A 13,895-nucleotide genomic window follows, 5' to 3' on the forward strand; every position below is an offset into this window, starting at 1 on the left:
CTACCGTGTGAACTAATGGGTTTAATTGGGTCACAAATATTTCATTTTGTTCCCATGATCATTTTCGCTCAGTCAGGCGAACTGAAATTCATTCGTTCTTTGGCTCAGCGGGCTCTGAATGAGGAGGGATCATGTTCACTCAGTCTCAGACTTACGATAATGCAATCTCACGTGGGCTTATGCTAACGCACTCTCACTTTAAAGGGACACTTAAGTGATTTGTAAATATTGCGGGATTACGAGCGGCAATTGTAGTCTGGAGTCTCTAGGCCATGTTTAGACCACGCTCGCAGCGTTTACGCGGCTTTATTTACCAGAAAGATCAATTCAAAAATGCTGTCCTCCTCTCTGCACCCTCGCCCTTTTTCTGTGGCGTTTCCTATGACATCACAAAAAAGGTGGCCTGGCTGGGCTGCGCTACTGCACGGCTCGCCGACCTTCCGACCGAGTCAGTCGGCCCACCGTTTAGTCTGCCGGCGGCCGACGGGTCGTCGCAATCAGTTCGCTCAGTTGAAGCGAAGCCACGACACGTTTGTGAATAGAAGAATGTGCCTTTTTTAACTTTGTTAGTTTGTACGCTGTATCTAGCTCCAAGTCAAGGTCGCTTTACACAAGCGCTGCACAAGCGCACATGCGACGCTACGCTGACTGGTACGCTAGTAGGAAAACCTAAGGCCACTTGAAGGCGGTGGAAGGGTCAGCGAAGTTGATATAGGTACTAATGAAATAAAATCAACCGAAAATGTTACCGCAAAGCGTAAAACTAGGGTGCAGGAACCACTTTTTTTGCGCTGGGTGAACAAGCACAGCCGTCAGCAGCACGACCATACATCCGCGAATGCTTTTCAAGTTTCAAATTTATTCACTTCTTTCAAATCTGTGGAAAGTGAAGCAAGAGCTAAAACCTACAGCCTGACTTACCTGCACGATCTCGCCTACGTCGCCGGTCACCGAGTGACCCTGCAATGGATGCCTGCATATTGCGGAGTTCTCGGCAACGAGAAAGCGGATGAAGCGGATGAGGCAGCTCGAAGAGCCCTACAGCTGCGAGATGTAAGAAAGATTTTTTTCACAAATCACGAGGCCGCAGCGCTAGCGAAGGAGCTTGCCTGAGAGGAACGAAACCGCCTCTGGTCTTTCCCTGAAACTCGGCACATTTCCCTGCACCATATAGCTCTGGACTCAGAATGAGGCTACAAGAGCGGATTCCACGTAAGCTTGAAACTCTTCACCACCGGTTGCGTCTCAACGCAGCACTGACGAACTCTTAACGCCATCGCCTCGGTCTAACTGCGAATCCTTATTGTGATAATTGTGGATTGCCGGACACAGTAGAGCACGTCCTTCTAGAGTGTACGGCATACATCCAGGAAATAAACCACCTCGCACAAACAATTGAGTGCCTCAACTACGGATCTATATCTTTGAAAGTTCTCCCTGGACCCTTACTCTCTCCATCACCTCAGAGAAAAGGGTTGTTTGCCTTATTTGACTATTTACACGAAATCGGCGTCCCAGAGACAATCTAGAACTTTACCTGTGAGATCGTGTGGACTTTTACGTCCCCACGCGAAGCTTCATGGTCACTTTTTTTAACCTCTCCTTTTTTCCCTCTCTTCTGCCCTACTTCTTTTAGGGCATTTACTCCCCTCTCCCCATCCCCGCAGCGTAGCATGTAGGCGGGAACATGCCGGTAATCCTCCCTGCTTTCATCTAATCAAGAGCTGTCTCTCTCTCAGAGGCTCTTGCTCCACGCAGCAATCCAGCAGTACAGCAGATCAAACACAATAACATTCAATTTCATACAAAAGATACACTCAAAGCGTGAGTAGGGTGAGGGGGTGGGGATGAATATACATATTCACAGGCTCTCCCATTCAGATGTAGAATACATAAATACAACAAAAATAGTTTGTAGCTTACAAACACACAACTTATTGTTTAAAGGTGTATCTTGTAAACATATAATAAATATAATAGCACATTTACAGACAAAAAACAGCAATAACAGGCAGATTATGAAAATTATGCACAAAGTTCCAGCAGCATTTTCTTAATGAATTTGTTAGACAAACCATTTGTTCCAACCATATTGTTCCTGGGTTTCATTTAAGAGCAGTGGTATCTAGAAATCAGTATGTTGTTTATCGTTATTACTACGGACCTTGAGTGTTTTTGTATGTCCACCACGCAAGCAGTACCAACTCGCTGGCTGAGGTGTATAGTGGTTATTAAGGTTTTTATTTCTGATATACTTTAATATGTAATAATGATATACTGTAATATATTTGTAATAATATATTTGACTAGTTTTAAGCAAACCATGTTTTGAAAACAAATCATGAGTTCTTCAATCCTGAATTCTTCCGTAGTAATTTTCTAAAGTTCGCAGTACTTTTTTTGCAATATATTAGGTCTACTGTAATTATTAGTGGACGGGGTACCGCATACCAAGGAACAATAGATAGCGTAGAATAAAGTAAGTTATAATACAGCAATTTTTTAACCAAGGGGGATAGGATAGGCTATTTTAAAAAGGCAACCAACAGTTTTACTCAGTTCAGAACACAGTTTTTCCACGTGTGTATTCCAGGATAAGTCAATACTAAACCAAATACCTAAGAATTTTTGGGTTTCTACTTGGTCTATTTTACAGTTTCGGAACAGCACCGTTAAATTAATATTTCTTTATTTAATAACTGGCGCAAATATTACATATTTAGTTTTGGTGACATTTAACAGAAGCGTATTAATATGCAGCCGATTTGGCAAAATATCCAGATATATATGTTAACGTTTATTTTCAGGTCAGAAAGTGATTTTGAGGAGAACATATTGGCATCATCTGCATAAATAACTAACCGCGGGGAGTTGGGAATTACCGACTAGTCATTAACATATAAGCTAAATAGCAATGGTCCGAGTATTGAACCTTGGGGAACGCCGCTTTCTATCTTATGTATCGGGGATGTTGCGGTATGTATTGACACATACCGGTATTTATTACTTTGGTAGTTTGTTAAACGTTTAATGCAATTCCACGTATTTTATAGTGGAGTAAGTATTGTGGTAGGACTTCGTGATTTACAGATTAAAATGCTTTGCGCAGGTCTAAAAAGAGACCAAGTGGGTATAGTTCTTGCTCTATGTAGCTAAGAATTTCGTGTTTTGTCATAAGTAGTGCCGGTTCGGTGGATTTGTTTTTCCGGTAACCATACTGCGCATGACTTAAAGCTTTGTATTTTCCCACAAACTCAGCCAGTCTAGCACTTATAATACGCTCAAACAGTTTATACAATACAGGCAACACGGAGATTGGTCTAAAATTATTTATAGTCTTGTCCCTTCCACCTTTACGAACCAGGCACACTCTTGCTATTTTGAGGTCATCTTGGAACACATCAATTTCTAACACAGAATTGATAATGTGCACCAAAGGTCGGGAGATTATATCAGCAACGTATTTAACTGGAAACGGCTTTAATAAAACCCATCCTGCAGATGTGGTGTTATTTAAACTGTCTAATATTTGCGCTGCCTCATGTACACTTGCGGGAACCACGCTAAGTAATTTGCCACGTTACGTTTCGCCAAGATCATTTCTTCAAACTGCTAACCAGTAGCCGGGGCGTATTTTTCACTAAAAACTGTGCGTTTGTGCTGTGCTGCCCCCTCATCAGTCAAATTTCCTTCTGCTGAGGATATTTAAACTGCACTAATCTTATAATTCATGTTAGAAAGGTTGCTAACTTCCGTCTAAGAAATGCCGTTGCTAGACACGAGATATTGTGGGAATTTGGGGGACGCCTACTGCACGAGCGCTATATAATATATAATAAGTAGTCATCTAAGATGCTTGAAATGCTGAAACTAAATAAAAATGTAAAATGGCTATACATCAGATACTTCATGCTTGCAACTCTGCCAGCGCTGGCGCGTGGACGAGTGGTCTGTTGGTAGTATTCGGAAAAGGCATGTTCGATGTCTTCCTTCTGTATCATAAAGCCTTTATCGAACATGAGAATTAAGTACCGAATGATTTACTGATGCTCCTGGGCCTCCGTTGTATGTGGAGAGAACGCATGGCCTGGCTCCATGGCGACGTGTTAGCTAGGGCGGCGAGGCAGATGTTCCGCGAAAGTGTTACGCTGATTTTTGAGGGGATTGAAATTCAAGGCTCGGTACGTGATTGGGTGGCACGTGTAGAACCATTGACAATCATGAAAAAATGTTATAGCAAAACCATCCATGGGAACCGGATGGTGGCACTGTACGGTTTTTTATTTTTTGGGCGTGGTCCTTGTGCGATGGTTAGGCGGGTGATAGTGCAGAGCCGATTCATGTTGCGCTCCTTAACGCAGTTTTTTTTTGTGCGTATGCCAAAGTCCGGCAACATATCCGGATGGTGGCGCCGTATGTGTGTCGGTTTCTCCTGCATTGTAATGTTGCTGCTGTGAGTATGTAAAAACCGGCAAGAAGTTCGAATCCCCGAGAGTGCACGCCCTTTTTTATTTTTTGAAGTTAATCTCTCTGTTTTTGGCCGAAGTTGTCAATGCTGAATTCGCCATTTTCACGCTGTAATTTTCATTGCTCCACGCGCGAGTTCGCAGAACGCGCGCAGACAGACACTGAAGCGCTAGCGAGTGATCGTTGCGTAAGTACAGACTGCTTGCGGGCAGTGGGCACAGGCCAGAATCAGCAGACCCTTGGCCTGGTGCGAACACGCTTTTTATGATACAGGCATAAGTAAGGCAAGCTACAAAGAAGGGAGAAACGTGCGTGGAATTTGAGCGTCTGCGGTAACGCGGAGTGCGTTCATCCACTGCGTACGCCTCGGCTAGTGATTGCTACGATTCCAACGTGCATGCTGGGATGCCGGAAGTGTGCAGTTGAAAGGACGAAGCAGTTGGGTACGTAAATCTTGATTTCAGCGATTTTACAAATCTCAAGAACTGAGCTACCACTTTTACCGCTGCTGTATCGCGCAGTTTGCTATTGTTACTCCAATTAAAACAATGTGGCTATTAGAACGCCGCTTCTAACTGCCTAAATGTATGGCAGGACGTACGTTACAAAATACGGCAACATGAAGCAATTACAGGTTGTTTTTTGCTGCTGCCTCAATGACTCGCAGCTTCCAGTGTACTGATATGCAAACATATTTGCGGGCACATTAAGAAACAAAATTCAAGGTTAGTGTCAAAAATAACAACACAACACATACGTTCCTTTACTTCCCCTTAAGTTTTGAACACATTAGTAAGCGGCGCTGTTTATTCTAGCCCTATTCCCACACACACAAAACACCTACAAGCGTAGACTTCACGCTTAAATCTTGTATACAGGGAACTAAATGATCAATCATCTTGAACTATTCGAGGCAAAAAATTTACAGCCCCCCTAGTAAGTCCATTAGAGGGAACGAAAAATGTTTAATGCTAAATGCTTACTGCTAAACACAGGACATATCGTTGGCTTACCTTGAATAAAATGGCTGAAGTGATTTCCCACGGTGGCTGCCGCGTCTCTCCTAAAAAATAACTATTGTAAACAATTCATGTCCATGTCATATCTTCACACACGCTATCACCAATGCCGCCCACCTCGTTTTACCGTTACACATTTGATTCAGACTAACTACTTACAATTATACCGTTTAGTTTAAACGTATATTTATGTGCCCCATCCAACTAGATTTATGTGCCTTCTCAGATGTGATAGGCCGCATGAGCTAGAAATAAGGTTTAACTGGGTATCCTGCTAGAGTTTCCAGATTGATAATAGCCTCGACACCATCCGCTGGTTAAAATTTCACTAGATTTCGCCTGCGCTCAAATATGACCGCTATTTCGTAGTTTGTTTTGGCTCCTGCACTTCTTCTGCGCGTGCAATTTACAAAAACATAGCCTTTTCGCATGGCTTTTTGTTTTGCTTATCCACCTGTCCTAAGGGGGGAAGGGTAACTTGATCATCTTCATAAATTAATAACTGAGATGGTTACTTATTTACCTCTACAATTAAATTAGCAAAATGGGTTTGAAATAAGTGAAATTTCGCTTCATATTCATATCGGCCGCAGTGCCTGTTGAAAGAAACCTTATTATTTTTTCTATGGGGTCGTTCGCAAAGCACGTTACCGCGCATCTAATGCCGTGGTCTGATTTTTCAAGTGTATTGAAACACAAGACCTGGTACAACATACATTTCTCTTGCGTTAACATGTGATGATTTAGCTCTTCACTGGTTATTGTACAATCAAGCCATACAAATCTTGCCTAGCTGTCACAATTTAGAGAGGGAACGCGACACCACTAGCCGGTACATGTCATCCGTAAAGAATATCGGAGGCGTTGTGGTATGTTTGAGTCACAAAATATAATATCTGAGAATTCATTACTTTCAACCAGTGGTGAAAACCGAAAATGCGTATCAAGCAAGTTAAAATACGCATGCCGTCCAGCGGCTCTTTGTGTTTATGAGTGGTAAAGCTTCCATTCACTAAGAGACACCGTGGTTCAAAGAACACACTATTTCGCCAGTTTTCTGCAGATATTGTCTGGTGTAGCCGTACCGTTACCTCAACACCAGTAGCCCCAAATGTCGCCAGGTACTTAGAATCTGGTGCCGCATTTCATTATCTGGCAATGCAGTATCCCGCATGCTTTGTTTTTATGGCGTTCCCAGCACGACTGCCACGGATCGTCTGGTATAGTCCCCTGCCGACGGGTACGGTGGTATCCTCTTACGTGAGATCGAGACCCGAAATATCTGTAGTACGGAGCAATTTTTATTCTCGCGGAAAAAGATAGAGACAGAGAAAACACTTATTGAGCATGAGGTGGACGTTGGAGGGTGTGGTCAGCCTCCTTTCTCCAGGGGACTCCGAGTTCGAGCTTTTTTTCAAGAGGATAGTGTTCACCGCTGCTTGGTGTTACTCCGGCGATGACGTGGTCAGCGCGGTCTCCGCTGCTCAAGAGTCGGAATTTGTCATCGGAACAATCCCAAATTAAAGGTGTGATTTTGAAAAAAGCAGAAAATGGGGCGCTAAATGCAAAATGGAAGTCTGGTTCCACCATACTGTGGAAACTTCAGCCCATTAGAGAAACTGATTTACGCCGACAGCCGTAAATACGGGGGTCTACTGTTTGAACCAGCGTCATGGCTGAACGCGTGCCAGCATGAGCGTACCATTTGAGCGTGCACACCTCAGAGCGCACCTTTAAAACAGCGTACCCACCAGACCTGAATTTCTGCACTTTCGGAAGGAGAAAACGTTTAACATTTTCTGTTCATACTCCTTTCCAGTATCCAGAACTGAAATTTTGCGTGGACGACTCAGCGCTCCGGCCAGCCTTGCTTGGGAAAATTGCGATCTCAAGGAAAATGCTCATTTCCACTCGTATGACACCAGCAGGCGTACATTGAACATAGTTGTTCAGATAACTCGGTGTAATAATGCTAATAATATTATATAATATAATAGGAGCAGACGCGAAGCATTCTTCATAAAAGATACATTACATGTTGAGCTGAAGCGATGTATAAAACCACGAAGGTTCACACATTTTTGTTTACTACGAGACAATCGCAACGGCTCCTATGCCCAGCTTAGATAAGTTATAAGAATTGGCTCGATTGGCCCTACAATATTTTCTATAAACTCTTTCACTCCTTCCTCCTTGCCTCGAAGCACTGCGAAAGCTGTAGTTGTTGCCAGCACAGAACGGCACTGCGCGATTTTCTCGTCGCCCCAGCTACGATTTCCATTTTCTCCTTTGCTTTTGCTGCAATTCTTTTTACAGCGGCTGTCGAATCACTTCAATGCTCCAACTAAAAGGAATAAGGCCGATGGCCGCGATACAGCTCGAGTGACATAGCTAAAGCACGCACACAAGAATCAGAGCGAGGAGAGAAGAATCTCTCCCGAAATTAGTGTCATGAATATCTAATAGTAACAGTTAAGAAATGTTTGGCTGAAGTACTTGTGACCCAATAATCTAAGTACTGAATCAGCCTTTAGACTCCTTTCTGAAAGCATCTACGATTTTCAAAAACATTGAAAAAAAGTGTTGCAGGGTCTCATTGAGCATGGGTATCTTTATTTAATTTGATGTAAATTGTTGCAAAGTTTGGATGCTGAGTAAACATTACTCCTCCCGTTACTGCAAACAAAGACATATAACTTACCCTGAAAGAAGCATATACATATCCGCATTCCCCAGTACTCTTGTCGACGTCTTGAATGTAACAATTCCACGTAGGGTTTGGTCAGCGTCCAAATACCCTTCCCTCATTTTCACATAACCATCATCTCGCTTGCAATGTGGCAACAAAAAAGGCATGAGTTAGAAATGGGTGACCGGTTACACCAAAAGTTAGCAAATCTAGCTGGTCATGGACAACAACAGCCATCCTTTAGGCAATGCAAACAAAAGCATGTGTTGTGCAATTGAATATACATTTCTGCCGGTTCCATAAAGTTGGCGCAATGCTTCCGATAATTTTCGCAACGAATACAGGCATTGGGGGTTTATTATTCTAAATAAAACGGTAAGCACAGGATGACAAGTGATCATATATTCATCCATGCACAAACATGTAAAATTGCACATTGTGTGTGTGTGTGTGTGTGCTGTGTGTGGGCGTGTGTGCCTGTGCGTGTGTGCGTATGCGTGTATGTGTGTGGGGACCGTGTGTGTGTGTATGTGTGTGTGTATGTGTGTGTGTGTGTGTGGGCGTGTGTACGTGTGTGTGTGTGTGGAGGTGTGCGCGCGTATGTACTAGGAAGGGGATAAGGCCCAGTATAGAAGAGCACCAAGGAGAGCTTATGCAAAGATCTGCGTCTCTTTTGTTCCAACGCAGAAAACGCAATGTTACCAAAGAAACAAAGCAGAGAACAACTAATGCCCGATCTTCCAAGCAACCACTTGGAAAGCATTCGATTTGTCGAACACGCTACTGGGAGCGTGGCTGTAACGTTTGTCCGCGTTCGGGTGTATTTATGTACCTAAGCGTATGCAGGGGTACGAAAATGCATCCTCTCCCTCACTGTCTCTCTCTCTTTATATATATACATATATATATATATATATATATATATATATATATATATATATATATATATATATATATATATATATATATATATATATATATATATATATATATATATATATATATAGAAATAAGGGTTGGCAGTCGAGAAAACCTCGGAAAGCAAAGGGGAGGATGTGGTAGATCATTGAAACAGATTAAGAATTTGGAAAGAAAGAAAGAAAGTGAAGAAAAAATGCCCGCCAGGTGGGATCCGAACCCACCCCAGAAAGTGAATGGGAAAATCGCCCCGCCGGTAGCGTAGTGGTTATCGCACCAGACCGGTATTCTGGAGGTCGTGGGTTCGGATCCCACCTGGCGGGCATTTTTTCTTCACTTTCTTTCTTTCTTTCCAAATTCTTAATCTGTTTCAATGATCTACCACATCCTCCCCTTTGCTTTCCGAGGTTTTCTCGACTGCCAACCCTTATTTCTGTGTTATTTTCAACGAGCCCCTCATTTCCTATTCTGATTCGCTACATGCATAGCGAGGGCCTCTGTTCTGGCAGTCTTGTTGCCAAAGGGAGCTTAAGAGGGTTCAAAGCTGGTCGACCACTCTGGACATGTCGTAGACACTCGAGTCACGACCCGGGGGTTAAAAAGAAGGTCCCCTTCACCCCGATTAGTCCGAATGGCGCTGGCTACCACCCCCAAGCACAGGAAACAAACATACCTAACATAAATACCCCAGAAAGTGAATGGGAAAATCGCCCCGCCGGTAGCGTAGTGGTTATCGCACCAGACCGGTATTCTGGAGGTCGTGGGTTCGGATCCCACCTGGCGGGCATTTTTTCTTCACTTTCTTTCTTTCTTTCCAAATTCTTAATCTGTTTCAATGATCTACCACATCCTCCCCTTTGCTTTCCGAGGTTTTCTCGACTGCCAACCCTTATTTCTGTGTTATTTTCAACGAGCCCCTCATTTCCTATTCTGATTCGCTATATATATATATATATATATATATATATATATATATATATATATATATATATATAGCCTTCATAGATTGTGAGAAAGCATTTGACTCGGTCGAAACACTAGCAGTCATTCAGGCATTACGGAACCAGGGTTAGATGAGCATTATGTAAGAATACTAGAGGATATCTACAATGGGTCTACAGCTACCATCATCCTCCATAGGGAGAGCAGTAAAATACCTATAAGGTTATAAGGAAGGGCGTCAGACAAGGAGACACAATCTCTCCAATGTTATTCACAGCATGTTTACAAGAAGTATTCAGAACGTTGTATTGGGAACAGGTGGGAGTAAGGGTTAATGGAGAATACCTCAGTAACCTCAGCTTTGCTGATGACGTTGCCTTGCTAAGTAACTCGGGGGACGAATTGCAAAGCATGCTTTCCGCACTGGGCGAACAGAGTAGAACCGTGGGCCTGAAAATTAATATGCAGAAAACTAAAGTAATGATCAATAACCTCGGGACAGCACAGCGATTTGAGATAGGTGGCGAGGCAGTGGAAGTGGTAAGCGAATATATCTACTTAGGCCAAGTTGTGACCTCATATCCCAACCATGAGGCAGAAATAATTAGAAGGATCGGAATGGGGTGCAGTTCTCAGATAATTAATAGCCGCCTACCATTGCCGCTGAAGATGAAGGTCTATGACAGCTGCATCTTACCGGTACTCCCCTACGGGGCAGAAACTTGGAGGCTCACTAAGAGGGTTCAACTTAAATTGAGAACGACTCAGCGGGCAATGGAGCGGAAAATGATAGGTGTAACATTAAGGGACAAGAGGTGAGCGGAGTGGGTCAGGGAGAAAACTGGTGTTAAAGACATATTAGTAGAAATTAAGAAGAAGAAACGGGCGTGGGCAGGGCATGTAATGCGAAGGCAAGATAACCGCTGGTCATTAAGGGTAACAGAGTGGATCCCTAGAGAAGGCAAGCGTTGCAGGGGGCGGCAGAAAGTTAGATGGGCAGATGAGATCAAGAAGTTTGCGGGGATAAATTGGTCACAGTTGGCCCAGAACCGAGGTAATTGGAGAATAATGGGAGAGGCCTTTGCTCTGCAGTGGGCGTAGATAGGCTGGTGATGATAATGATGATATATATATATATATATATATATATATATATATATATATATATATATATATATATATATATATATATATATATATATATAAGACAGAAAATAAGGGTTGGCAGTCAAGAAAACCTCGGAAAGCAAAGGGGAGGTTTTAGTGGGTCATAGAAACAGATGAAGAATTTTTTGAGTCAGAAAGAAAGTGGTGAAGAAATGCCCGCCGGGTGGGATTCGAACCCACGACGTCCAGAATACCGGTCTGGTGCGATAACCACTACGCTACCGGCGGGGCTGTTTTCCCCACCACTTTCTCGGGTATTTATGTTAAGGTATTTTTTTATTCCTGCACTTGCGGGTGGTATCCAGGGCCACTCGGACTACTCGGGGTTCACCCCGAGTAGTTCTATATATATATAGCAAGATCACAATGTTTAGCGGAAACATCAACACCAGCGTCGATCCCCTATAGATGATGTGCGCCAGCATATCATCAGCAGCAGCAGAAGCGGAATGTGGAAGCCGCTCTACTGCCGGGTTTTCCCAGCGTCGACTGTGCTCGGAACATCTCCTCCTTATCGTTAACCTTTCCCAATAAACTTCATTTCAAGTGGTAGTGGTGCGGGGTCACGATACAGTACTGGAACTCCGGAGCTGAAAACTGCCCTAGGTCATGACCAGCGAAGCCATCCAGAGCGCTACTCCCTTGCCTCTCCCTACGGTGTACTCCGGGGCCGTGTGTCAGCAAGAAACGACGCGGAACATTGGTTAGCATCATATAAGCGGGTGAGCACGTACAACCGCTTAAGGCGTTGCGCTGCTGAGCAAGAGGTCGCGGGTTGGTTTCCCGGCCGCGGCGGCTGCTTTTCTGATGGAGGCGAAAAGCAAAAACGCCAGTATGTACTTGATTTCTGCGCCCGTTAAAGATCCCGGGTGGTCAAATTATCCGGAGCCCTCCACTACGGCGCGCCTCACCGCCTGCGTTGCGTCGGTGCGTTCAACTCTACAATCAATCAATCATACAACCGGTGGGACGGCGTCCTCAAACTAAATAACGTGAGCTTCTGTCCGGGGAGCGTCGCCGAACTTTGGTACCGGTATAATGAGCGTGACATCAAGACATGGGCTGACTTCAAGGACCAATGCGTTGGGGTTTTCGGCCACCCAGCCGTGCGCAAGCTTCCAGCGGAGCAGCGCCTGCGCTTACGAGCCCAGCAGGTCGGTGAAAACTTCACTAGCTACATTGAAGACGTCGTCTACCTATGTGGGCGCTTCGACCCCTCTATGCAAGAAGCTGAAAAGGTCAAGCACCTCTTGAAAGGAATAGGTGACGACGCCTTCCAAATGCTTTTGTCCAGGGATGTACGCACAGTCACACTGGTGCAAGCTGCGCCATTTGTTTCCGTTTTAGTATCCCCAAAAGACCTTTAAAATGGTATAGTAAGAGGTGCGCATACGCATGCGTGTGCTTACTCTCAAACAGGCTCGAAAGCCGGCTTCACCGCTCTCATACCCTATTTGCGGTGGTCCATCATTTACAGGCGGCGCAGTTGTTTTAAATGCAGAGCATTTCTTAGCCTCGCCTCTTCCTGCGTCGGACGGCGTCCACAGCTCCGCGTCCGCAGCAGGTGCGCCTCTCCTCCTTCCCTCCTCTCTCTCAACAGCAGCTGGCGCGCGCATGCGTCGTAGTCAGCCCGTTCGCTCCGTCGCGGTCTCGGCGTAACAAGTACGTGATAGCAGCGCGGTGGGGCGTGGAAGGGCGCGCGCTGCTTGCGCATGCGCGCTCTCCCCCCCGTACTGCTCTCCCTCTACTGCGCGCGCTGCAAATATAAAGCGGCTAGCGGTCGCTCGTGCTTCAGTCACTGCGTTGCTCCTTCCTTCCTTGGTTGACGCTCGCTCCACCCTAACGCGACTTTACTCTCCTCTCTCTACCCCAAACCAACACCAACGCAACTACGACCCAACTACCCACCCCAACGCGACTTTACGCGGCGTTAACGACCCCCAATGCTCTGCATTTACTCGTGTTCCCCTCGCAGGAAGGCGCGGGAATTTTTTCTTAGTAGTTTGTTGCTAACGCCACCGAAGCCAGCTCAACCTTAAACAGCTCCACTGGTAATAAATTATGGCAATTCATATTGTTTTAGGCATCGTGAAATAGAAAACACCCCTTCGCTTGTAGAAAATGTCCAGTCCACCCGTGTAAACGGGTATAAAATACTTCCCAAGTTGAAGGTCTTCTAGACCCTTTTTCTTAGTTGGCGGCCGTTCCCATTCTTTTACCCTTTTTCTTAATTTCAAACCCCATAATTTGTAGTTTTACACTCTTGCAGAAAAAAGGGTGTTGAAATATTGAACACCCTTCTTGGTGGGTGTGGAAATGGCGTTGGAATAGGGGTTTGGTATAAAATAATATTCTATAAGGTATTAAACATATTAACTACCGCACGCTTAAAAAGTTATTGTAAATCCGCATGCCGACTTGTATATGCTCCCACTAAAATGCACAAGTCCGAAATAAGCGCTACAATATAATATATGATTTTTGCGACAAGCCCACTGGCTCTATCAGGGGATTCTTTGCTGGTGGCTATAAAAGCAAAAAGAGCAGATGTATTTATATGTTTGTGCTGGTTCTCCCCATGCATCCCGTTGGTTTTCTTGCTCAATTCATTTGTGGTTCAAGTTTGACTTGCGCGTGTTGAATGTGCTTGCATGTCATGATGCGAGCTCAGCCGATCCACATTGCCACACGTA

General features: G+C 44.5%; 1 protein-coding gene and 1 non-coding gene across 2 annotated transcripts in view; both read right to left on the reverse strand.

Annotated features, from left to right (window-relative positions):
• The window catches only part of LOC144161865 (venom metalloproteinase BumaMPs1-like), an 83,137-nt gene that overhangs the window by 32,192 nt on the left and 37,050 nt on the right, over positions 1 to 13,895 (reverse strand). Inside the window, exons 9-10 of the mRNA XM_077692444.1 lie at positions 8,188 to 8,315; positions 5,481 to 5,530 (exon numbers count right to left, since the gene is read on the reverse strand). Coding sequence (XP_077548570.1) covers positions 5,481 to 5,530; positions 8,188 to 8,315 — 178 coding nt within the window. The remainder of the gene's footprint in view (positions 1 to 5,480; positions 5,531 to 8,187; positions 8,316 to 13,895) is intronic.
• Trnat-ggu (transfer RNA threonine (anticodon GGU)) lies at positions 11,358 to 11,430 on the reverse strand. Its single transcript has one exon. It is a non-coding gene; the product is annotated as a tRNA-Thr (tRNA).

Source organism: Haemaphysalis longicornis, unplaced genomic scaffold, assembly GCF_048455015.1.
Source record: "Haemaphysalis longicornis isolate Haplotype H1 unplaced genomic scaffold, Haemaphysalis longicornis Haplotype H1 scaffold_12, whole genome shotgun sequence".
In the NCBI taxonomy this organism is placed as follows: Eukaryota; Metazoa; Arthropoda; class Arachnida; order Ixodida; family Ixodidae; genus Haemaphysalis; species Haemaphysalis longicornis.